General features: G+C 43.6%; 1 protein-coding gene across 5 annotated transcripts in view; it reads right to left on the reverse strand.

The window, feature by feature from the left end:
• The window catches only part of PTPN4 (protein tyrosine phosphatase non-receptor type 4), a 1,082,125-nt gene that overhangs the window by 933,800 nt on the left and 123,785 nt on the right, over nucleotides 1-24,540 (reverse strand). For all 5 annotated transcript variants that reach the window (XM_085645981.1, XM_085645984.1, XM_085645983.1 and 2 more), the window contains exon 2: nucleotides 13,591-13,745. In XM_085645981.1, the coding sequence (XP_085502107.1) occupies nucleotides 13,591-13,728 (138 nt within the window). In that variant the 5' untranslated portion in view covers nucleotides 13,729-13,745. The remainder of the gene's footprint in view (nucleotides 1-13,590; nucleotides 13,746-24,540) is intronic.

Here is a 24,540-nt window from a genome sequence, read left to right on the forward strand (position 1 = left end):
AGCGAAGAAATAAAAGGATACGGAGAAAATTAAGATTATTAGTTTAAAAGAATTAGAGCATTTGATTGATTGGATTCATTCCAGTATACGGCTGTGCATCTTGAAGTAGCACCGGACGAGGAGCAGAAAAAATACACCATAATTGACAAGGGCACCCACATCTCACAATGTCAGCTGAGGGGCAGGCAGCCAAAGTGGGAGTCATTTAAAAATACTCCAGGTTTTTTAGGTCTCGCCTGACCCAGCGCATGCGCTGGTCTGGCGAGACTTATTGAGAGGGCTCCAAAAAGTGCTACCAGGCCAGCCTAGAGCCACAGTGCATGTGCGCGGGCGCACGCGCCGCGCTTTACCGCGATTACTTTTACTTTCGCGGCCGCACGGCCGCTTTGATGTTTGATCGTGATCACGATCACTTTCACTTTCACGGCCGCTTTGCATAGCCAATAGGTCTCGCTTTTGGGACCTTATAAGTATTTCGTTATGCAACTGTTGCATGGCTAAACACTTATAAGGTCCCAAAGGCAGGACCTATTGGCTATGCCAATGCTTGTACTGCTTTGTCTTAAAGGCAGTTGTTTACGAGCTTGTTTCCTTAAAAGAAAGTACAAGTCCTTTTCTTCATGGGGAGCTCGCTAGTGGTGTTCCTTGACCCCAAGCTGCATAATTCCTCATACTTATTTCCCATGTTCCTGGCCTCATAAAATTATATAGTAATCCATCAAGTGTTACACTCTCGGCCTTACCAGGCATGAACTGCTTACCTTGAGCACAAGCCTAGACTCGAACGACATCCGTCAGACTCCCACAGCCAAACGTTAGCGGTCTGACCTGTTCCCAGGTATCTAAATACCTCATGCGCTTTATGCCACAGATGCCTCACACGCTTGTCGAATGCCATCCACATCTGCCTCTAATCGTTCAGTTGCTTGTGCCGAGCCCCGTCTGTTCCTCCCACCACTCACTGAACATTTAGTAGCTCAAACACATTCTACAGTACTACAGCTTAGCCCTTCCAGAGTTCACCCCTATTTACCACTACTTGTTTTTGGTATTCTAGTGCTTCACATCTAACTTGTGCGGTTTTGAAGCACTATAAGTAACAGACTTTACCACTGCTCTATCCAGTGCTATGCAGCGACCTTAAGAGTTGAGTGACCAGACGTCCCGGTTTTCAGAGGACTGTCCCAGTGTCCCACGACTTTTTTATTTTAGGTAAATGTCCCGGTTTTTTGGGACAAATGTCGGGTTATTCTGAAAAGCAGATTTAAAGTTTTAAAATGCCATTTACAGCCACCTCTAAATACTGTAATGTTTTTTAGTAATTTATCAGTTTATATCAGGCAGCACAGGAGGTGGACGCTGCCAGCTCCCAGAAGAGGAGAGATAGGTTGGGTAAGAGAGCATGGGCAGCTCAGCGTGGAGGAGGTCCCGAGATATATATACACACACACACACACACACATATATAGAAACACATATACATTTACACGCCTAGTGTGTGCATCTGTGTATAAGTGCACATATTTATAAGGATATACAAAAAACGGGTTACAGCAAACAAACGATGGACGGAATGCTGACAATGCAAACATTCTCCCCCACTCAAAAGATCTGGGTTAAATCCATCGTTCTTTTGCCCACTATGCCACCTCAGTTTGGACCCAGCCATATGCAAATCAGTCGACCCTGTGCCCCATGGGAACAGTCCAGATCGAACTGCCAGGGGAGGTCCTCTCTGGGCCAGAAACAAGCATTCTGTGACCGGTTTCAGGGTATGTCACCCATCATCAGTCAGGCTAGCTTGAATCCAGTGGCACAGTGAGCAAGGGACCCACTTCTGGGCATACCCATCCCACTTAGGGCAAAAAGTGTTACAGCAAACAAATGATGGACGGAATGCTGACAATGCAAACATTCTCCCCCAGTCAAAAGATCTGGGTTAAATCCATCGTTCTTTTGCCCACTATGCCACCCCAGTTCAACATGGAATCCTGAACAAACAGCAGTCCATGTGCAGAAAGAAATTAATATCGCAATCCCTCATTAATAACGTCTGTTCATGAAGCCCTTCAATCTCTGTGTACTACAAATAACAAATTGTAATGATGCTCAAATTAAGGCTACTCCATTTACTTACTTCAGAAGGCTGAAACAGGCAGCTTGCTTGCCCGAATTTCAATTCATAACCTTGCAAGTTATGAGTAGCGACCCTCAAGTCAGTAAACCATCTTGCACGGTCCTTTTCTGACTTTGCCTCACTCCTTTCCATCCCTGCTTCACTGAATCACAAACCAATCGCTCCTTTTGTCATCTGATCTAGTTGTCTGCTCTTCCTCTAGCTAAGATTATTTTATTAAAGGTTTGTTTGAACAGCACTGGTAAACACCCATGGTGAAATCCGAGTGCTCATCTGACCTGTGTACTCGTGTATTTTAATTTTATTAGAGTTTAATATAGCGCGAACTAGACTCGAGACATCGGGTATCAGAGCGATTTACATGAGCACCAGTTTCGTTACAGAAGAACACATTCATTTTTTTGTTTTTGTTAGGCACGGGGAGATTAAGTGATTTGTCCAGAATCACAGGATGATGAGCATCGTTGCCAAGACTCAAACCCGGATCCCCAGCTTAGAGGTCGACCGCTCTAGCCGTAAGGTTCTTCTCCCTTTAATCTTGACATGGCTCTTCCTCTTTCACCAAAGTTTCCAATATACTCCTTAGCACTGTGTTCTCCCCCAATACCTATTTTCATTGATGGTCTTTTAACACTGTTTTAATGTTTATATTATCTGTGTATAAGGAACTTAATTGCTATGCATATGCAGAGATTTTAGTTAATCAAGCATAATAAATATTACCGTACCTTCCCCTATACCTATTACTCAGCTTCTTTAATCCACCCCTTGCTATAATTTGGTTTTATGTTTAGTGCTTAAAAATCAACTTTCCTACTAGAACATAGAGATGGAAGATGAGGAGGCGGACATACTGGAAGACACGTAAAATGACGCGCAGACACAGGGTTTGTTACTCTAGACTCACATCTAGCTCAGGAATTGACGAGGTGTCTCGTACAGAGGATGAGAGGCACCGGGGGGTTATGGAAGACAACCGTAATGCCACAATTTCTGTATCCTTACTACCTGTAAGCCTTGCCATTTGTAATCAATGGACACTGGTTGGGATGTACCTGCTGATGTGTTTGATGTTTTCTTATAAAATAATAAAAATATATATTAAAAAAAAAAAATCAACTTTCATTTTTGCGCTATAAATGACAGATTGCTATGGCTTAATTAAGAGTACTCCATTTGCCAAACTTATAAGGGGGGAAAGCGGAAACTTCATTGCCAGAATCTGAATTTGTAGTCTGCATATCACAGCAGTTGTCAGCAGTAAGTAACACACTTCATCTGCCAATTAGCTGATTCTGCCTCCCCCTTTCTACCCTGCCTTCATTGGCTATAAACACCTCTACTTTCTTTCTTTGTGCTGTCGTTCAGTCACCTTCTCTCTCTCTCTGTCCCAAGATTATCTGACCTATTTCCTGCGCTCTGTGATTTGGTAGTCTTTCTATTATCCTTGCCAGCCTGGTTTCCCGCCCACATCATCTGGAATTTCTGGACTTGACACCGCCGTTTAACTACACTCTACTGCCTTCTTGCACTTGATAAACCCACTACCCCATCATGCTAAGGTTACCTGTCTTTTATCAGATGTTTTCCCCCACCATTGAAGCTCTCTAGTTATGATGCTTTACCTGTCTCTGATGATCACCAATCTTCTGCCTGAGCTAGACTTGCACTCAGGTTTGCCCATTAACATTGTTATCCTTCAAATCGTACTTGCAAGCGTTTGTTCTTCAATGCAAGCTTGAAACTGATACTTTTGCTTTGCCCTTTTGTGCCATCATTGCATGTTCATCAATACACTGGTCACAGTAAATGCCTCGACCTGTGCAGCTCTTTACAACAGGTCTTCACTACTGGGGCTACTGTGTGGGCAGTTTGCAGGACTTCTGGATGGTAGGACACAATCTGGTGAACGGTCTGTGATGAAAGAAAGGAGGGCAAGATGCCACAAAACCTCTGCTGAGTGGGGAGGAACAGAAGAGAACCTACGGTCAACGTAAGCAAGGGGCGCAGAATCTGTGGTGAGGGAGTGGAGAAGATTTTATGGAACGTGTTGAGAAGGCGGACGAAGTGTATGTGTAGCAATGCAGTATTGTATATGAACAGGAAATTATGAATATCTTGTAGTGAGCACACAAGGGTTATGCACCTTATGATGAATACTTTGTGTGATATGGGTCCTATCAAAGTGAGTGGAAAGGCAAATAGTTTACTGTCTATAGCAAGAAAACAGTGTTGAAAATAGTTTGCAAGAACAAAGAAGCTGAGGGGGGCAAATTTACTACGGCGTTTGCAGTTGACTAGTAATGTGGCCTTGCTAGCTAGCCCCTCTAATGCTCATTGAGCACATGAGACAAGTTGATGTCTTTACAGGGCTAGAAGACTATTGTGGCACTCTGTCTGTAGGGAAAGAACACGTTTAAAAAAAATTCCACAACCCTCCGGGGGATTATTATACTCCCCAGAGGAGATCAGCAAATCTACTCATGACTACTACCAGTTGCTCTGCACGCTAACTAGTACTACTGGAAGTGGGGCTAAACGTGTGACATTATTGGTAAATGACAGTGCCTTTTTTCTTGTTTTATCTACTAAAACACTAGTTTTGTAACCTGTTGAATAAAAACAAATACATTTTTTTTTAAACTGTGGCTCATACAGGTGTGAGGAATTCCCATAGCTCAACGTCCAGGACATATAGAATGGAGTCAAGGACAACAAGTGGTCATGTTTATTTTGTCCTTCGGACAAGACGGCCCAATCCCTGGCAGCACAAACCATTTGGCTGCCATATTACAGTATCACATTATGGATCATGGAAGGGCATTGTCTGCAGTGTAATATTTGTGTCCATGTGTTAATGCTGTTCAAACTTCTATTTATGGTTCATTAATACAAAGCCTTTATTATTAGGGTGAGTGCTCTAAGGAAATGCAAGTTCAGACTGCACCGCTAACAGGGGTGCTAGTATAAAATGTGTACACGCGTTTTTAAAGTTTAACAATATGAGGCTACGGATAATGCTTCTAAGATGCTCTCTGATTAGATGCAAATATATGCAAAATATTGAAAGCAAGATTGAGGATTCTTTGCTTTCAAAACAATATGTTCATAAAAATGCAACTGGTAAAAGACGTTTTGCTATAAAACTGTGAATTTGTGGGTACCATTTCTTTGAAGCATCATTTAGTAAAATATGTTGATGCATGCTAGTATTTTTTTAAAAAATTCATGATGGAAAACCAATGTAACAAGTTTCAACAGAAGTATAGGAAACATGAAAATAAACCAGCATTGGAAAAGCCAATGGGTAGGGCTTGGGTGGTCAGACTTTTGGTTTTGTCAATGCCAGTCTTGTTTTGACAAAACGTTATTGTTGTGGGAGCTGCAGGGCCCTCAAATTTATAGCAAACATTGGTAAAAGCAAAACTATTTTTGGTCTCAAAAGCCACACATTGCCACAAAAGTTCCCGGCACTGAACAAAACTACTTTACGTGCCGCTATGCACCTTGTGACAGAGCAGAATGAGCGCACTCACAGAGAAGCCAGACAGTAGATAGAGGTCTTGGTTAACGCCAGACCTAAATAGGGGCTCAATTCTTAAAGTCACAAAAGTACACCCATGCTATATGCCCTTGCATTAGTGCAGATCGAATAGTTTCTTACCTGTCGGTGTAGTTTTGCAGCTTGAAGATCTTTCTGGATTCACTATGCTGTGCATTATTCCGCAATCTGGTGCTTGGGTCCGGATTCGTAGTCTTTTTTTTTTTTTTTGTGTAGCCCAGGTGGGCGTCGACGTCCCACCATTTGGTGCACCTCTCGTGACGTTGTCGTGCTTCCTGCGGAAGTCCCACCTTTGGGGCGCCATCTTCGGGTTCTTTTTTCCCTTATTTTTTATTTTATTTTTTTAACCCTAGGCGTTGTCTTAATTTTCCTTTTCCAATTCTCTTTACTATTCCAATTATTCTGATCTTCTTAGTCCTTCCACCTCTTACTCCATCCTCATCTTCCTGGCGGAGGTGGGTGGGTTCGCTAGTGAATCCAGAAAGATCTTCAAGCTGCAAAACTACAGCGACAGGTAAGAAACTATTCGTTTTGCAGCGTGAATCTTTCTGGATTCACTATGCTGTGCATAGACTTTGTAGCGGTTTGTTATCTCTGTGGCGGTTGGGTGGTAGATGAGTGTTGGCTGTTGAATATGTGGTGAAGCACCTTCTGTCCTACTTGTGCTTCCTTGTTCATCTGAATGTCCACTCAATAGTGCTTAGTGAACGTGTGCACTGAAGCCCATGTTGCCGCCAGGCATATGTCTTGAATGGGCGTATTTGCCAGAAAGGCAATAGTTGCCCCCCTTCTTCCTTGTGGAGTGGGCTCGTGGCCCATCCGATAGTTCCTGCCCTGCTTGTTTGGGCAGAATTGTATTGTTAGTGCAATCCATCGTGCAATGGTGGCCTTTGTCACGGGTCTACCCAGGAAGCTAGTTGCAAAGGAGACAAAGAGCTGCTTGGTCTTCCTGTGCTCTTTGGTCCTCTCAATGTAGTGCATCACTGCCCTTCTAGCGTCCAGAGTGTGCAGTGCTCTTTCTGCGCTTGTCGTGGGGTTTTGAAAGAAACTCGGTATCTGAATTGTCTGGTTCATATGGAATGCAGACACCACCACAGGCATGAAGTGTGGGTCCGTTCTTAGAACCACCATATCTTTGCGTATCTGTATGTAGGGCTCTTGCAGTGTCAGTGCTTGCAGCTCGCTCACTCTGCGCAGCGAGGTTATCGCTACCAGGAAGGCTGTTTTCATTGTCAGCATTTGCAGCGTGGCCTTGTGGATGGGCTCAAGCGGCGCCTTCATAAGCTCGGTTAGGACCACTTTGAGGTTCCATGCCGGCGGCGGCATCCTCTTTGGTGGCGCAATTCTTTTCGCCCCCTCCAGGAACCTCTTTACTACCTGTGACGTAAAGAGACTTCCTCCTCTCTCCCCTCGTATGTACGCTACGATTGCCGCTAAGTGTACCCTTAGGGAGGATGAGCATAGATTACTTCTTAGTAGGTGTGTGAGATATCTAAGCAACGTTGACTCTGTTGTCATTTTATTCTGTAGTTTATTTCTGCTGCACCATATTGTGAACCTTTTCCATTTCTCCCCATAGCATTTTCGTGTTGTAGGTCTCCTTGCCTCCCGCAGCACTCGCATAGTGCTTGGAGGTAGGTTCAGGTGTGCAAACTCTAAGTCTTCAGGAGCCATGCCGCCAGGCTGAGGCTCTCTGGTTCTGGGTGCAGGACCCCTCAGTTCTGCATGGAGAGCAGGTCCTTTCTTCTTGTGAATTTGTGAGGAGTGCCTTGTGCCATTTCCACTATTTGAGAGAACCAGGTCTGCCTTGCCCACTGCGGTGCTACTAGGATCAGTGTCATGTTGCTGGTTCTGCACTTGTCGAGCACCCTGTGTAACAGCGGTATCGGTGGAAAAGCGTAGGCAAATGTCCTTGACCAACTTATCCATAGGGCATTCCCTTGCGATTGCTGTTCTGGTTGTCTGGATGCGAAGTTTTGGCATTTTGCATTCAGGTGTGTTGCAAACAGGTCTAATGTCGGTGTTCCCCACCTCTGGAACAGCCTCTGCGTTTCCTGTCCATTGAGCTCGCACTCGTGGGATGCCGATATCTGTCTGCTGAGCCAGTCTGCCTCCACATTGTCCTTCCCCGGTAGGTGTATGGCCAGCAGGTCTATCTTGAGTGGGATGGCCCATTTCCAAATCTCCTGTGCCAGAGAGGAAAGGGGGAACGATTGTGTCCCTCCCTGCTTGTTGATCTAGAACATGGTAGTCGTATTGTCCGTCTGTATCAACACTTTCTGGTTGTATATCTGTTTCTGGAAGGCCTTCAGGGCTAGCAGGACAGTCTTCAATTCCAGGTAATTGATGTGTCTGACCGCATCTGCCGGAGTCCACAGACCCCTCACCCTGAGTTTGTTCATGTGTGCTCCCCATCCTATTTGTGATGCGTCCGTGGTAATGGTCACAGTTGGGTTTGGTGGTTTCAAGGTCTTTCCTGTAGTTAAGTTCTCCCTGTTCCACCATGTTATCTCCTCCTGCACCGCGTGCGTAACAACCACTAGATCCTCCCAACTCCAGCTTGCTTGTGACCATTGCTGTTGCAGCCATTATTGGAATCGTCTCATGTGAAGCCGTACATTGGGGACTAGGTGGATGCATGACGCCATCATCCCCATGATCTTGCTCACTGTTCTCACGGTCAGAACTCGCCCCTTCTGGTAGAGACGCGTCTCGTTCAGCAGGGCTATTGTTCTTCTGTCGCTGGGCATCACCGTGCCGTCTATGGTGTTGATCTTCGCTCCCAGGAAGATCTTCACCTGTTCTGGTTCTATCGATAACTTCCCCCAGTGTATCGAGAACCCCAGGTTTGTTAGTGTTCTTGTCACCCGTTCTGCGTGCTCCTCGCACTTGTCGCGAGTGCTTGCTTTGACCAGCCAGTCGTCTAGGTAAGGATACACATGAATCCCTTGCCTTCGTAGGTACGCTGCTACTGCTGCAAGGCATTTTGTGAAGACCCTTGGGGCAGACTTTAGGCCGAATGCCAGGGTTGTAAACTGATAATGATCCTGGTTGATGTTGAACCTTAGCAGGTTTTTGTGTCGCCTGTTCATTGGGATGTGCAGGTAGGCGTCCTTGAGGTCCACGGTGGCCATGAAGTCTCCGCCTCGTATTTGGGGTAGCACTTCTTGTAGTGATGTCATTTTGAATTTTTGCGTCTTTATGAATTTGTTTAGGAACCTTAGGTCCAGGATGGGTCTTAGTGATTCGTCCACCTTTGGTACAAGGAAGTAGTTTGAGTACACTCCCTTGTTCCTTTCTCTGCGTGGCACTGGTTCTATGGCCTTCTTTTCCAGTAGTTGAAGTGTCTCCTCCCTGAGATGAGTGAGCTCCTGACCCGAGCGCTGTCTTCTCTTTTGTTTCTTGTTTGGAGGCCTTTTCTCCAGCTCTATGCAGTATCCGTGCTGTATGACGTTGAGAACCCATTTGTCTGATGTTATTTGTTGCCATTGTCGAAGGTAGAGGCCCAGTCTTCCGCCTACCGGTGTTGCATGCTCGTAGGCGCTTGTTTTGCGTAACTCCCTTGGTGTTATTACATTGCGCTTCGCCCTTCGGGGTATGCTGTGGGTGAGCGTCCTTTTGTGTGTGTAGTCACTTAGATGAGGGTTGGTCTCCCCCTCTCCTCCTTTGGCCACCTCCGTTTCCTCTCCCTCGAAAGGACTGGCCTCGAGGCTGGTACTGCCAGTTCTGCTTCTGCCGTCCCTGCTCGCTGTGACTGTCACCCTGCTGCCCGTGCTGGAATGTCTGGTGCGACGTACCCTGCTGGCTTCCTCCCCTTCCGTAGGGTCTCCGATTTGGGGTGTCTCTTCGCATTCCTCTGAATTGCAGGGCTCCCATGGATCTTGCGGTCTCATTTTCCTTTTTCAGCTGGGTGAGCTTCTCGTCCACAGTTTCCCCGTTGAAAGGGGTGTTCAGTATGTTATTCTGGACTTCCTGCTTGAATCCAGAAATTCTGAGCCAAGCTTGTCTCCTTTCAGTGATCCCTATGGCCATCAGTCTGCTCGAAGTTTCCGCCCCGTCCAATGCAGTCTTGATGCATGAGTTGGCGATATTCTTCCCTTCCTCCACTAGATGGGAAGCTCTTTGACGGTACTCTTCTGGGAGATGCTTGAGTAGTTCCCCGATCTCATCCCAGTGCTGGTACTGGTGTCTGTTCAGTAGCGCGTTTGAGTTTGCCATGCGCCAGTGCATTGCGGCGTTTCTTTCTACCTTCCTTCCAGTGAGGTCCATCCTTCTGCTCTCCTTATCAGGAGGTGGCCCCGAGGTCGCCGGCACATTGGCCCTTTTCCTGGCCGTGGAAGCAATGATGGAATCTGCCGTGACCGATCCCTTGATGCAAGGAGGATCCTGCGAGGAGTGCTTGTACTTCTTTTCCGTTCTGGGTGTGATTGACCGGCATGTTCCCGGTTCCTTGAACGCCTCCTTCCCTTGGTTCATCACGCTTTGGAGCATGGGGAGGAACTGGCTCCTCGTCTGGATGGGGAGCAGAGTTTCGAGTAGGAAGTCTGCTTTCAGCTTCTCCTCGTCCAATTTTACACCAAAGGCTGCTGCAGCACTCTTGACGACCATGTTGTACGCCCCGAGGTCGTCAGGCGGCGAAGGCCTCGAAGGATACGAGTCCACGGGCTCTTCGGGGTTTTCGGTGTCGATGTCCTGCCATTCCAGGTCCTGACTCGTCGACGGCGCCGAGCCATAGAACGACTGCTGATCCTCATAATCACCTTCTCCCTCATAGTAGGTGCCTTCTTCCTCCTCTTCAGGACCTCTCGACTGCTCTTCGGCGTCGAAATCCCCTTCTTCCTCGATCTCCACGACATCCGTCGACGGGACCGTTGGGATTTTGAATGGTTTCATTCGTTTGTCGAACTCCTTCTTCCTCTGAAGGATGCTTTCCATCTCCGCCTCGAGCCTTCTCTTTTTCTTCTCCATGCTTGAGATGTGCTCGGCGTCGACCGCAGGTCTCTTCGACAGAGCTTGCGTCGACGCGGTCTTGTCTTTCGTCGCCGAACGTCCCAGCTCGTGGGTCTGTTTCGACGAACTCTGCCTCTCGGTAGTCTTCGGCACCTGGGAGTCCTTCTCGAAGGATCCGCTCGGCCTTTTGTCCTTTGAACCACTGGCAGACGTCGAAATCTTCGGCGCCGGTGTATCCTTCGAGGACTTTGACTCATTTTTTCGAGAGTCACCATCCGATTTTCGAGGCCCTTTCGGTGGTTTTGTACTCAACGTGTCTCTTACCTCGTCAGGCGTTTTCTTATCGGTCTCTGCGACCGTGAAGACATCAGGTCCCTCGGCGATGTTGTCTTCATCGTCGGTGGATAGGCCCAGATCGTACAGCGACGGGGCCTTACCCTTGCCTTCCATGCTGAAGTTGGCTCTCCTCTGACGTTCTCTCACCCGGAGAGTCTTCGGCGCGAAGGCGGAACAGGCGTTGCAGTCTGTGCTCTCGTGGTCGAACGGCAGGCAAAGGTTTCACACCGGATGTTGGTCCTTCTGCGCAAACTTGTGGTGGCAGTTAGGGCAGAACTTAAATGGTGTCTTGTCCATTGCGCTCAGAGCCTCCGAGTGCGCATTTTCCTCTGTGCGTCGAAGAATTTTGAGGATCCCCTCCTTCGTCCTCCCGGCTGTAATACCTTTCTCTCTGTAGTCTTCTAAAGGTTCTCTTTCGATGAAACTCGCGTATTTTCCTTCTTCCTTCGTCTAAAACTCTGGAGCTTCTCGATGACGATCCAGACCCAACGGCGGAAAAAAGAATCTGAAGAGGGCGCCCCAAAGGTGGGACTTCCGCAGGAAGCACGACGACGTCACGAGAGGTGCACCAAATGGTGGGACGTCGACGCCCACCTGGGCTACAAAAAAAAAACAACAAAAAAAAGAAAGACTACGAATCCGAACCCAACCACCAGATCGCGGAATAATGCACAGCATAGTGAATCCAGAAAGATTCACGCTGTAAAATTACAGCTTTCATTAATTCACAAGAATTTATAGAAGAAGGTCAGGAAATCGTACTCTAAGAAATATTTGTGAACTGTATTTTAGCATGAGCAAATATGCATGTGTAAATCTGCTCACACGAAAATCTGTTAAGCGGTAACAAATTCACATTCCCACCAACAACTTTTTCCCCCAACACTAGAAGAAGTTTTACTTCTGTACATGTACAACCTTTCTCAATATGGGAAACCTTTAGAGACAAGCTGATGAAAATCCATAAAACATGCAAGTTAGTAGGTTTGCACAGACTTAAAAGGGTAGTCCAACTGTGTAGAACTATTGCTTACCTCTACCTCCAGCCCCTGTATGTAGATATGCCGAACCGTGGCAAAAAAAGGGAATTGCTAACATTCAAACTCTACTATGGTATGAACTCTGGTATAATCAGAGAGGCTATTGTCAAAGCTCTTATATAATGAGATTGTTGCCATCGCACTACTTGGCACCAAAGGGGCAAGTGGATTTTGTTACAGGACAAGTAGATTTATGAAGCAACCTGTCCCATGGACAAGTAGATATTTTATGAAATTCTACACCCCGGATCATAGATTAAATTTGTAAACTGATTTTGGGTTGTTTTAACAGTTATGTATGTTATACCCAACCATTGGTTAGAATTTTAATTAGAACACAAACATTTACCTATCAATAATGCCATGCATCAGTTGATAGATGCATCAGACGAACCAAATTTGCTATCTTCAGGGAACAGCAAGATTACCCTCTCCCTCGGCCTTCAATCCAACACTGACAACCATATGTTTTTCATTACAGCTGCTTAAGCTATAATAAGCAAATGCTCCATTACATTGGTTATCAGCACACTATTTGAAATGATGAGATTGATGAAGTAAATGAGAACATATGCAGTGCTGGCACTAACTATTGCGAACTTCCATTCTATGTTTAGTGGAAGCGAAAAAGGACTGGGGCAGGTGTTCAGTTTGACTACCTGTGTGGGTGTTAAGGAAAAAGGTGCTAAAGGCCACATTGGCTGCAAGCTGTTGAATAGTAACCATCTCTGCTAACACTCATCATTGTGGGGTCACCAGTTCTTGTACTTTACCAATGCTCACATCCGATACATTAACAATACACATGAATGTGTTTCATCACGTTCATCAGTGGATCCAGGGACCTAAAACAGCCATACTTTTCTTGTTAGGCAACTATTCTGGAGTATGCCTTTTGGTTTAGTTATCACAATTGTATTTGTGTTACTCCAAGTGCTTTAAATATATGGACAAGTTTCAAGACCAGTGCAGAAAACAACTTATAACAAACAAGCACACCTAAGCAACTACAAGATTCTAGGTTCTGGGAACAAATGCCGTGGGTCAATGGATTGGCGGTGGGGGGATGGAGGGGTATTCCTTGAATGTTTGCACTGTGGAACATTTACACATTAATAGGTACTCAGTTCCCCCCAAGAGAACTGAATAAGGAGGTTCACTCATTCCCCCCCCATCCCACACTAACCCTAAATCCTGGATTTAGCTAGGTAAAGTCAACAGAACATAATGAAAGATAGGTTTTTATAAGCGTGGTTAGGTTGAAGTGTTTACTTTTTATATTTTTCAATTGTGAACACCAAGTGGAACATATTTGCCATATCAAGAGAATTCGGATGACAACAAATGGGGTATCAAATCGTGAATTTGGTATTTGGAGTCAACCAAGGAGCTAGTTAGACAAATAGGAATACAGCATAATGAAGAAATTACCCCAACTGATATTAATCTAGCTCTTTAGCCACTTACACAATTTTCCCTAAAAACTGCAATTTTCAAATTAAAATTACAAAAATCCTACAGTGTCAGATACCACCACACTTGCTCATATTCAGGATTACACTTACATTGATTTTGAAAGCTTGTATAGTGTTATCCAGGAGAAGAATATTGCAGACCACCTCGGTGTGCTGTCGATCTCGTGCCAGCTCTGATGCTCGTACATTGTAGGTTCTGCCGGCAGGCAACCGAAAACGTGCGGTCATTACTGTCCACACAGGGTCTTCAAGAAAGGAAAAAGAAAAACATTGATGAAGTGACTTATGACATGAAATATGGAAATCTAGAAGCATCAGGTTATTATGAACCACACACCACTGAAAATCACAATTACTAAAACCTTCAACTTTAAATAAATCAAGTGCTATCCAATTTAGTTTGCATATATTGTAAAAAGTTGAACTATAAAGTTTCTAAGCAGTTGGCAAGAGTGAAATGGAAACCGAGGCCAATATGCATTTAAGCCACGCAGCGTGCAATATTTTCCTTAATGATACTCATTAATCAAAAACAGTCGTCTTTTAACAGTGTCTGCCAGCAGTTCACAACGTTGACTTAGGACCCCTAGTGAATCAGTACTGGAAGGCGGGGTCCCTCAAGCAATTTTTACAATTTGAAACTTAAAACTGTAATTTGCAAAAATACACAAACAAGTGCACACCCAAAAAATATTCAAATTACGTACTTCTTTATTTCACAACTGAAAAATATATATACAATTCTAAGGCTGTTAAATCAAACACACAACATGTATATTTTAGGAGTGTGCTCATATGTGATCATCAAAAAAAGAATTCTCCATGAAATAATAGATTTGCCCAAGATCACACAATTTGGCCAAGCAACGACTGATCCCAGATTTTCCAGTTTCACACTTGGCAATTCAGCCACAAGATTGGTATTCTCTTCCTGCCATCAAAGGTTATTGTTTTGTGCTTAATTCTTGGAGGAAGAGATTAAACTTTGGGTGACAGGCAGAAATTTTATTTTGGGCAGTTTTACATAGCGCGAAGCTTACCCAAGCAAACCAGAGGTTCACAACAGGTACAGACTATGCTGCATGTTTCTTGCTCATCTCTAGTGGTACAGTACACAAACAGCTGCCAGTTAAGAGTTTTCATTCTTTAACATAAACCGTTCTTTGGTGCTATATATTTTAGCAGCACCCCCAACAATTTACACAGATATCCAAACACTGAGCGGCTGCCCGGGAGTGCGCTGTTCAGCCTCAAAACACATCTCACACACACAGTACTTCTGCATGTGGGCAAGGTGTGGCCAGATGGGGACAGATGTGGGAGGCCATTTACATCAACCTGCCCTGCTAGCCGAGGCAGGATAATAACACAAGGCCGATCACCCAGCAGCTCACACAAAGCCCAATGGTGATTTTGAGATGATGCCCCTGCGCCAGGGGTGGCTCCTCCGCAATGGCGCCCCACTGGCTCAGAGCCAGCAGGTGAAAAATAAAACAATCTTTTACTATCGTTTTATTTTTCATTTACCGGCTCTGCGCCAGCGTCTGCATGGACAGCACAAGTATGCTGTACCACTAAGTATACATCTGCAGCACAGTGTATACGAAGACAGTTGGGATATTACAATAGGGCAAACTGAATTAGGGTTGCCTACCGAATGAATTGCAGGTATAATTATCAGCTTTCTATTCTACGCAACATAACTGTGTATTCTCGCAGCAAACTGCAAAAATGAACATTTGGTTGATCAAATAATCAAAGCCCAAACTGTACATCACTGTTACACAAAAGAACAAGAATGTCTTCTAACCTGTAGGTAATGCATCAAATGTTCCTAAGTAAAATGAGGAAATGCGGACCTGCAGTGGAAAAAATCCATAGTGCCTGACACTAAGATGGCGGCCAACACGGACGTAAAGGGAGTTGTTGCGATAACCCGGATGCTAACTAGCGAAACGAGCTCAATAATCAACAATAAAGTATAACGTTGCGTAGGAACTGTCTGACACTCAATGCAACACCCCTCAAAGTTAACTCCGATGAGAGAACTCAATGAAGCAGAGGGGAAGAGATGACTCTAGTAAATTAGCATTTGCTTCAGAAAGCACCTACCGATACCTAATCCAAGCTTGGAATGAAACAATAATGCACCCACACAACAGAGTCAAAATGACACTGCCCAAACTAACTTCCCTCCGAGCCCACACAGCAAACGGCATAAAACCCCACGGCCCGAACTCCTTTTCCATCATCTTCCCACCCAATCTCTCATCTAAAGCGAAAAAACATTTTAAACATAGGCTGATAAGACAACACCATGAAACACTATTCGCAGACACATACCACTGCTCCTCTAAAGGCCAGCAGAAAATGGATCTCATTTTCCACACCCAGGGCCCTACGAAATGGATCACCATCCTTATATCCCACCCCCCACATTTCTAAAACAACTAGCACCCCTCTCAGCTGCAAACTAACGTTCCTAATCTCAAACCACCATACACGCAATGACAACACCTTAGCGACCATCTACAGCAATGACACAGTCCTGATCCAAGACAACAATGACAACCTGGACGCATTTGACTCCCTCTTCCCCACACAATGCAATGCCTTTGCTCATTTACACCACTCCCACTCAAACAAAACCTTATCCTCTAACCAACCGACCCTCCTGGTAAACTCTCAAAACAACCCCAAAGCCAACCCACCAACCTATCCCCCTAGCGCCTCCCTCCCTTCCTCCTCCAACTACCCCCCCAACTCGCAAAATACATCCCTCTCACCCACTACTAACATGAGGTATGCCCCGGATGAGACACTACAGTCCTCTCCAGCCCCCTACTCGACACTACTCCCATCTAACAACAAGGGAAACCGACCCGCAGACAATAGCCCTGAACTCTCCCCATGCACCACAACCAATGAAGCTGCCGCTCAATTCTCGAAGTAACTTGTCACAACACTCCACCACGATTATCCCCAGAAGCCACAAAGGCATCAGCAACACTGAGCCACACCGCCACTGATAAGCTCTCTCCATCCATAGGCATCAGCAACACTACGAGCCACTTCTCCTCCGACAAGCCCCCCCATTCATAGATTACCCTGCTCAGGACATCCTGATAAACTCCCCTACCCCCTCTCTATGAATACAACCCAAAGACTGGCACAGCTGGAATACCACCTTGAGATCATAATACAGGGTATCAATAAAATCTTATCGAACCGCACCTCTCCAACGGAGCCTACCCAACGCCCACTCACCACACCAACAACCACTTTCAATAAACACATAAATCCTAACCAGGCACAAAGGCTCAGATGGAACACAACCCCCTTCAGGAACCAGCCGCAGAGACCCAAAAGAACAAGCGCTGCAATGTCCATGAAAGAGGCAAGGGATCTCGCTGAATCCTTTGAGGAAACTTCAGCTGTCTTCCACAGCTCCGTGATCCAGATAATCACTGGATTTGGAAGAGACCACACTGTACTGAGAACGTTGAGACCAACAGCCTACCTCACCAATATCCCCATGGCTCCCCCAAATGAGAAACACAACAATATGAAGGTGACCAACTGCATGCTCATAAACTGCAGATCTGAGACCAAACACGCAACAGAACTGGCAGAAACTATCCTCACTCATGACAGACATCACGTTCATCACAGAAACCTGGTTGAATGAATCCTCACCCCCATCATCAACATGCTTGTACCCCAGGGGTTCTCAATCATCAATAAAGACAGAAAGAACCAGCGAGGTGGGGGCACCGCAATCATTCACTAAAGTAACATCCCTGTAACGGAAACTGACTCCTTCAAATATAACACTTTTGAATACCTAACCCCCACCATTAAGACGACGGACAACAAAACGCTTTATTGCCACCTCCTCTACCATCCACTAGGCAACACCCCTGCATTTGGAGAACACCTTTCCGACTTGATAACACACTGCTCACTCTCGAACGCGAACAACCTAATACTAGGTGACCTAAACCTACACAGGAATGAGGAAAACAATCCCCTGATCCAATCCATGAATGAGTTTGTTCGCAATAATAATTTGACTCAACACTGCACAGAGCAAACCCACAAAGGCTCAATCCTGGATGCCATCATAGCACACAAAGACGCAATCACCATAGACCTTATCCTCCCTGTTGACTGGTCATACCACCATATCATTCCATTTCATATCAATCAAAAGACCCAACGCCTTCCTCGCACAAATGAACCCCTTAACTGGACGAGAAACCTAAGCCAGATCCCCCACACCGAACTAGAAGAAAAGATAAGTGAACTCCTCCCCACCACCGCATGCGACAGTTCCACAACAGAACTTAGCACACATTACAATGCGATAATCATAGCCATACTTGACCAAATAGCTCAGATGAAACAAAAAAAAGTCAAGAACATTCCATCGAGAGCGTGGTTCAACAGAGACCTAAATTCGGAAAGAAGACAACTAAGAGCTGCAGAACGACTGGCGCAACAACCCCTCGACCATCCACCTTGATCAACTCAAAGTGCAACGCAGGAAATATAAAAAGCACATTAAAAAATGAAAAATCCTCCTTCTGTGGTGCACTAAACAATGCTAAAAATCGCCCCAAAGAACTCTTTAATCTCATTAGACAGCAAACATCCAAACCCCCGCTCCCGCAATGCCGGCCTTCAAAGACCTATGTGACAACTTTGCCAATTTCTTTAATGTAAAAATCTCAAAGATTGAGCTCTCACTGGAGGACCTTCTCCGCTCACCCAACAAAAGCCCGCCCCCCTACAAAGAAGCCAACAACCCACAGATGCAACCCCCAAACAACTGGAAATCATTCAAACACATCTCCAAAATAGAAATTGTGGAATTGACCACAGGAACTAAGACTCGTCACACATTGAAGACCCTCTCCCTGCCCAACTGGCCAAAAAGCTCAAACTCTCACTAGCCCCGCTCTTGACAAAGATTAGTAATAGCTCCCTGAAAATCGGAATCATGCCAGAATGCCTCAAAATCAGTCAAGTCACACCATTACTGAAAAAAACAGGCTCTGACCCAAACGATCTCAATAACTTCAGACCCGTTTCCAATCTCCCATTCTTAGCGAAATTACTACAAAAATGGGTTCTCCGTCAACTTACCCTTCTCACATGGACAACAACAAACATCTAGACCCGGGATCGGGCTTCAGAAAAGGCTGCAGCACAGAGACCGCTATCCTGAATGTCATTGAGGAAGTCTACAAATCACTTGACAAGGACTGCTGCTGTCTCAGGAGCACCAACACTACTTCTCATCCCTCCGAAAACTTGCAAACAAAAAACCTTATCACGCTCCTTCTCTGGAAACGCTCCCAAAATTTGGAATGCCATCTCAGTACATATCAGGACTAACCCTTCCTTCGAAAAATTCAAAAGCCAGCTCAAAGTCCTCTTCCTCAATCGAGCTCTTACGAAGTGAGAGCAGACTCAAGGCAGAATCGCGCCCATCTGAGCATCCAGTCACTATGATAAGAATATCTTCCTACAGCATCTACCTCTTGACTCGCTCCTTTGTCCCCCCCTCTGAACAAGATCAGTCACGAATCATTGTCTTACTATTATTCTTTGTACTCGATTGTTACTTTACAAATGTTGTAAAGCGCTCAGATACCTTCGGGTCTGGCCAGCGCTATATAAAACTCTTAAATAAATCAGAGTTTGGCACAAGGTGTAACCGATTTGAACGGTATGGAACAGTCAAAGGAGTCCTCAAGTGTTTTTAATAAACAGAATCAGAAGCAAGCTATAAGACTATGAACCTGATTTTCAGAGATAGATGGAATCGAATTACAATGATATGAAAAAAAATAAATGACACAATGTCTATTAGAGAAAAGAATGAACAAAATAAACCAAGTGTGGAAATAAACAGCACATCAGCAGGATGAAACGGGTTCCGTCCTGGAGTTTGCAACATTTGTGAAATGGAATTACTTGGACGCTGCCTGAGCCACCGCAGCCAGATATATGAACTTGTACACTGTCGACCAGAGGCCGAGGATTATGCAAATCCTGGGAAAGTCGACCAATTCGTGATTTCCTGCAGACACAAGTAAGAAAACTGTGCCAGCGCGTCAGCAAACAAACTTTGTGTAATGGAATATATACACACACACAATGCAAAAACGTGTACTACCCATGCATAATAGAATCATAGAACTTGACTAAGGCTTTCATAACCTTTCCAAGCTTACTGATATCAGGTTTATAAAAAAAAACAATGGGCGACTAGTTTCAATACCTGGTTGACTATTGTTCGCCAATGTATCAACCCTCGTATTTACATTATTAAAATCTTGAGAACAACCAGAAGAAACCAAGGTACAATCATCCACACCATGAACATGTACTCCATCACCACAACTCACTGAGTCTTCATCATCAATGAGCCTCCAAAATATTTTTTTTTTAAGGTTTGCATTTGCATTGTTACTAGTCACTTTTCTTTACAACTGAAATGCAACTTATATGACGTACACTCCCATCATCTTTAGAGCTTTGAACTTTTTCTTAGGACTACTGAACATTCACTCTTGAATTCTTCTTTTCTCACATTTCACACGACCCATTGTCCAACTTTAACCTCTACATTCTTAACTACATGATAAGAATCAGAATACGTTTTATATTGTTTTCTTGTGCAAACTCTATGGCACGTCATCCACACTCCAATCCACCATGCAACTACACTTCTTCCAACTAGAATTTTTTTTGTATGTGGGATACACCTCTCATAATCAGAAAAGGGCTTAAACCCATAGAATCCAATGAAGTTGTTCTATAGGCCCATAAAATCCTCTCTAATGCCAACAGGATCTTTCCTAGATGAATTAGCTACTTCTAAGGTAGCTTTTGCATTGTGGTTCATCCTTTCGACAGTACCATTAACACTGGTATAATACAATGAAGTAAACCTATATTTAATTCCAGAACAATGTAAAAAATCCAACATCTCCTGGGACTTAAACTGAATTCCATTGTCAGTCAATGGAGAAGCACGAAATCCTTCCTTAGCAACATCACAGATAAATGTAATTACATTTGTGTCTATTCTGTCACTGTTCTCAATTCGACCAATTTTTAAAAATAAACCCACCAAGATGATAATGTACTTACAAGAGCCTTGGTCCCAAGAAATAGGTCCAATAAGATCTTAAGAATAACTATCTCACCATAAACTTGGGCACTCAATAGGGCGCCAAAAGGGATTTAAAGTTTTCTGTGACCTGTCAGATCTTTTATTACTGTCCCTGAAAAAATGTTTGTCTGAAAGTTAATTCCTGCCCACTAGTATAATTCCTTGACTGGCCACCAGTATAACTCTTTGACCCTTCTTTTAGTTTTGACAATGCCCTTGATGAGATAGTACATAATGTTTTGTCCCCAATTTTCAGGGGAGATTAAGTAGTGCCTCTCAAAAGAAATGGGTCAGAATAGCCTATTTAGTTTCTGACTTCTCAAAATCCTTATATACTGGAATGCTTTTTATACTCAGGACTCCTAACACACTACACAAATACTCTTAACGTTCGTTAAAACTTCATAAGGATCATAGGCTAACTTCCATTCTTGTTCTAAAATAGCATTTTCACAATCATTAGGATGCAATACGCTTGCAACACTGAATTAATTCCATTAATTATCGTCTATTTTGATCAAAGGAAAAGACATCCTGCTCAAGAAATCTGCAGCATTGTTTTTAGCCCAGTTACACACATCGCAGAGAGAAAATCTTGAAGGCGCATAAAAAGTCTAGCTATCGTAGGTGAAGCAAAGAGCAATCCCTGTGGTTTATGATACTTCTGAAAAGTTAATTCCTCTCCCTATACGAATTTACGAAAGTATTCCATAGCTCAAATACATGCAAGAGTGTCTCTCTCAATGACCGATTAACATTTTTACAAGGTGAGAGAGATCTTGTCACATACATCACAACTTTTTCCCCTACAAGCTTCATCCAATTGAGTCAAAACTGCACCAAGCCCCTTACCTCTAGTATCAGTAGCAGTAAAGGTATAAGCAGTAGAATCGTAACCATGCAAATTAGGTGCATTGCACATGGCTTCCTTGATATTTTGAAAACACTGCTGATGATCATTAGACCAATACAACGTGGATATATTCTTTAGCAACTCTCTCAAGTGGAATGTTTTAGTGAAAATTCTGAACAAACTTGGCATAGTATTCGTCCATAACAAGGAATGATCCAACGACATCCCTGGACTGTCAATCAACCAAGAAGAATTTGTAGAGTGCGGCTAATCACCCGTGAGGGTCTCCAGGCACTCAGGGTCCTGCTGCGGGGGCTCAGTCGAACACCCATGTCTTGCACTGTGGTGCAGGAGTGTTCCTAATGGCATCAACAAGTTTTGGCTTGTGACTGATAATATTTTCACTGATCTCATTCCCCAGATAAGAAACTTCTTGTTCTGCAAATTTAAACTTTGATATTTCTGCATTAAGTGATTTACTCTGCAACACATTCATCACATCGAACAACTTTAAGTCATGTTCTTTCATGCACTTTACCATAACCAGGATATCGTCTTTAAAGCATAGCACATCCAATATAGGACCAAATAACTCATTCACAAGTCTTTGAAAAACAACAGAAAGTCAGAAGGACATGCACCAAAACTGGTAACAACCAGAAGAAGTGATAAAAGCAGTTCAAGATTTGCTGTCAGGATGAAGAACATTTTGGTGATATGCCAAGGAGAGGTTGTTTGTAGAAAATCACCCCCCATGTCTGGCAAGCACATGCATTTCATCTATCAAGGGCAGTGGAAACTGATCCACTACAACAGTAGTAGTAACTTTATGCGGTTAAAATAAACATCAAAGTATACACAAACAAATAAGAGCAGAATACCAACAATCAGTACACAAGGAGAATAGTACATAAAACTCATTTTTGAGAGGGGACCTGTGTGCACCAAAATACAGCATCATCGCAATATCCTTTAAAATTACAACCATAAAAATAATTTAAAACATTTCTTGTAGTTTGGTAATATTCCTCCAGGCGATAACAATGTAGTAAAACTCAGAAGGAGAATGTGCATAATGCAGCAAGTACTAAAATGCAAGCTAATTTGAAATATGTATTACTCTAAAGAAAATGTGCAAAACGAATAACTACGGGCTTATAATTCTCTTGTTTTAAATAGTGTATGAAGCACAACAATTGTAGAAAATCTATACATCTACAATGTTGATCCATCACAACATTTTTATTAAGATCTCCAAGATCAACACAAACACATTATACCATTCGCTCCTCTGAAAATAAGTTGAAATCCACTCAGAAGATTCTACAGGATCAATGATCTTAGCATCAAACCGTTTACGAAGTTCCAATTTCACTTAATCTTTAACAATCAAATGAATATCGCAAGCTTTAAAAATTGTCGCTGTGGCATTTGATTTATGAACAATTGTATGGGAATCCTGTAAGTTTTCCAATTTTTTTTTTTTTTTTATTATTTTTTTTAACAAAGGGATTTCAGCCTTCAACTGTGTTTTAGTCTTCTCGCGTTCACACACTACCAGTACTTGTTCTGGAGTGTTGAGATCAAGCACAATACTCAAAGAACACTGATCCTTCTATCCCAAAACATAAGGACCTTCTTAAGCGACATAAAATTTACATAAACCTCTCATTCCTTTGCATTTGAAAAACAGTTGTCTGTAAGCAATCATATCAATAGAATCTCCGATTAAACTTTCTGGTTGAATGCAAGGAGTATAAAGTTGTCCTCCAATTTTCCCTACAAACTCACTTTCCCAAATAAGTTTAGCTATAATAGTATAGGGAGAACCGGACTGCACAGCATCCTTCAAAGAAGGGCTCCTAAACGTCACCCACAACAATAGTTTACTGGATTCCATGCTGGTGATCTTGAGTGTAACATTCTTTTCTCCAGCGTAACTTAGACAATCATCACTAGATCGATGTGCCTCGTCAGCTTCTGTGATGCAATTAACTGTGTGTTTAGTCTTACTCCTACAAACTGGCAAAATGTCCAAATATGCCACATTCCAAACATTTGACATTTCTTGCAGGACACTTAGGATAATTAGCAGAATTCTGAGTACTGTCACATCCATAACCAGTAACTGGATTATTATTATGTTTTTTTTAAACTGTCGGTTGTTTTAAATATTAATTTTTCAGATACAAATTGATATTCACAGAATCCTCAGACACACTATTTTCATGTTGAAGTGCCGCTTTAGCACATATCTTAAACAATTTAGACTTTAACACCATACCTACAATTTCCGTGAGATCCGCTTCACCATTAGTTCACAGTTTTTCCTGGATACTTTGTGCCTTGATATGCATAATAATTTTGTCACCATTTAACTGTTCAAGCTTTCAAGTTCTAGCCAACAACTGCAAAATAGCATCATATTCTTCCATACTTTCAGTCACAGGCTGCTCGCCTTGAAATAAATTAGATACAGCAATTCAAATGGTTGGAGAAAAATGTTGATCCAAATCCTTTAAAGGTACAGTCAACACATCACCATCACCACCAGTTGCCACTGGTTTGTGTAGTCTTTTGTAAACCTTTAATACTTTCGAATCCCAATAGTGCAGTAATAGTCCTTTTTATCTTTCAGTTGATAATACTGGTCCTTCATCCTCAATAGATCCGATATAATTAGGAAATCAGTCCTTCCACTGAAGCCAAGAAAAGATAGGCGGAACAGCAAGGAAATCATTTGGTGGGTTAATAGTGAGAAAGTGACCAACCATAGTTTACGCCAAAATGAACAGGACAGAAGCCTGTAAAACTAAAACATTCCACAAAACAAGGAACACAACAATATGGCAAAACACTAAAAATGATAACTAAGCTTAAGAAGGTAAAGCTGCCAGCCCTGATAAAATTCTGTAGATAACACTAGAAAGCAACAACTTGCAAGGCAATGGAAGTGTAAAATGACGCTCCTAAAGACGCTTGTGAAGCCCCCCTTCCCCGA

The sequence above is a fragment of the Triturus cristatus genome, chromosome 3_1, assembly GCF_964204655.1.
Source record: "Triturus cristatus chromosome 3_1, aTriCri1.1, whole genome shotgun sequence".
NCBI lineage: Eukaryota > Metazoa > Chordata > Amphibia > Caudata > Salamandridae > Triturus > Triturus cristatus.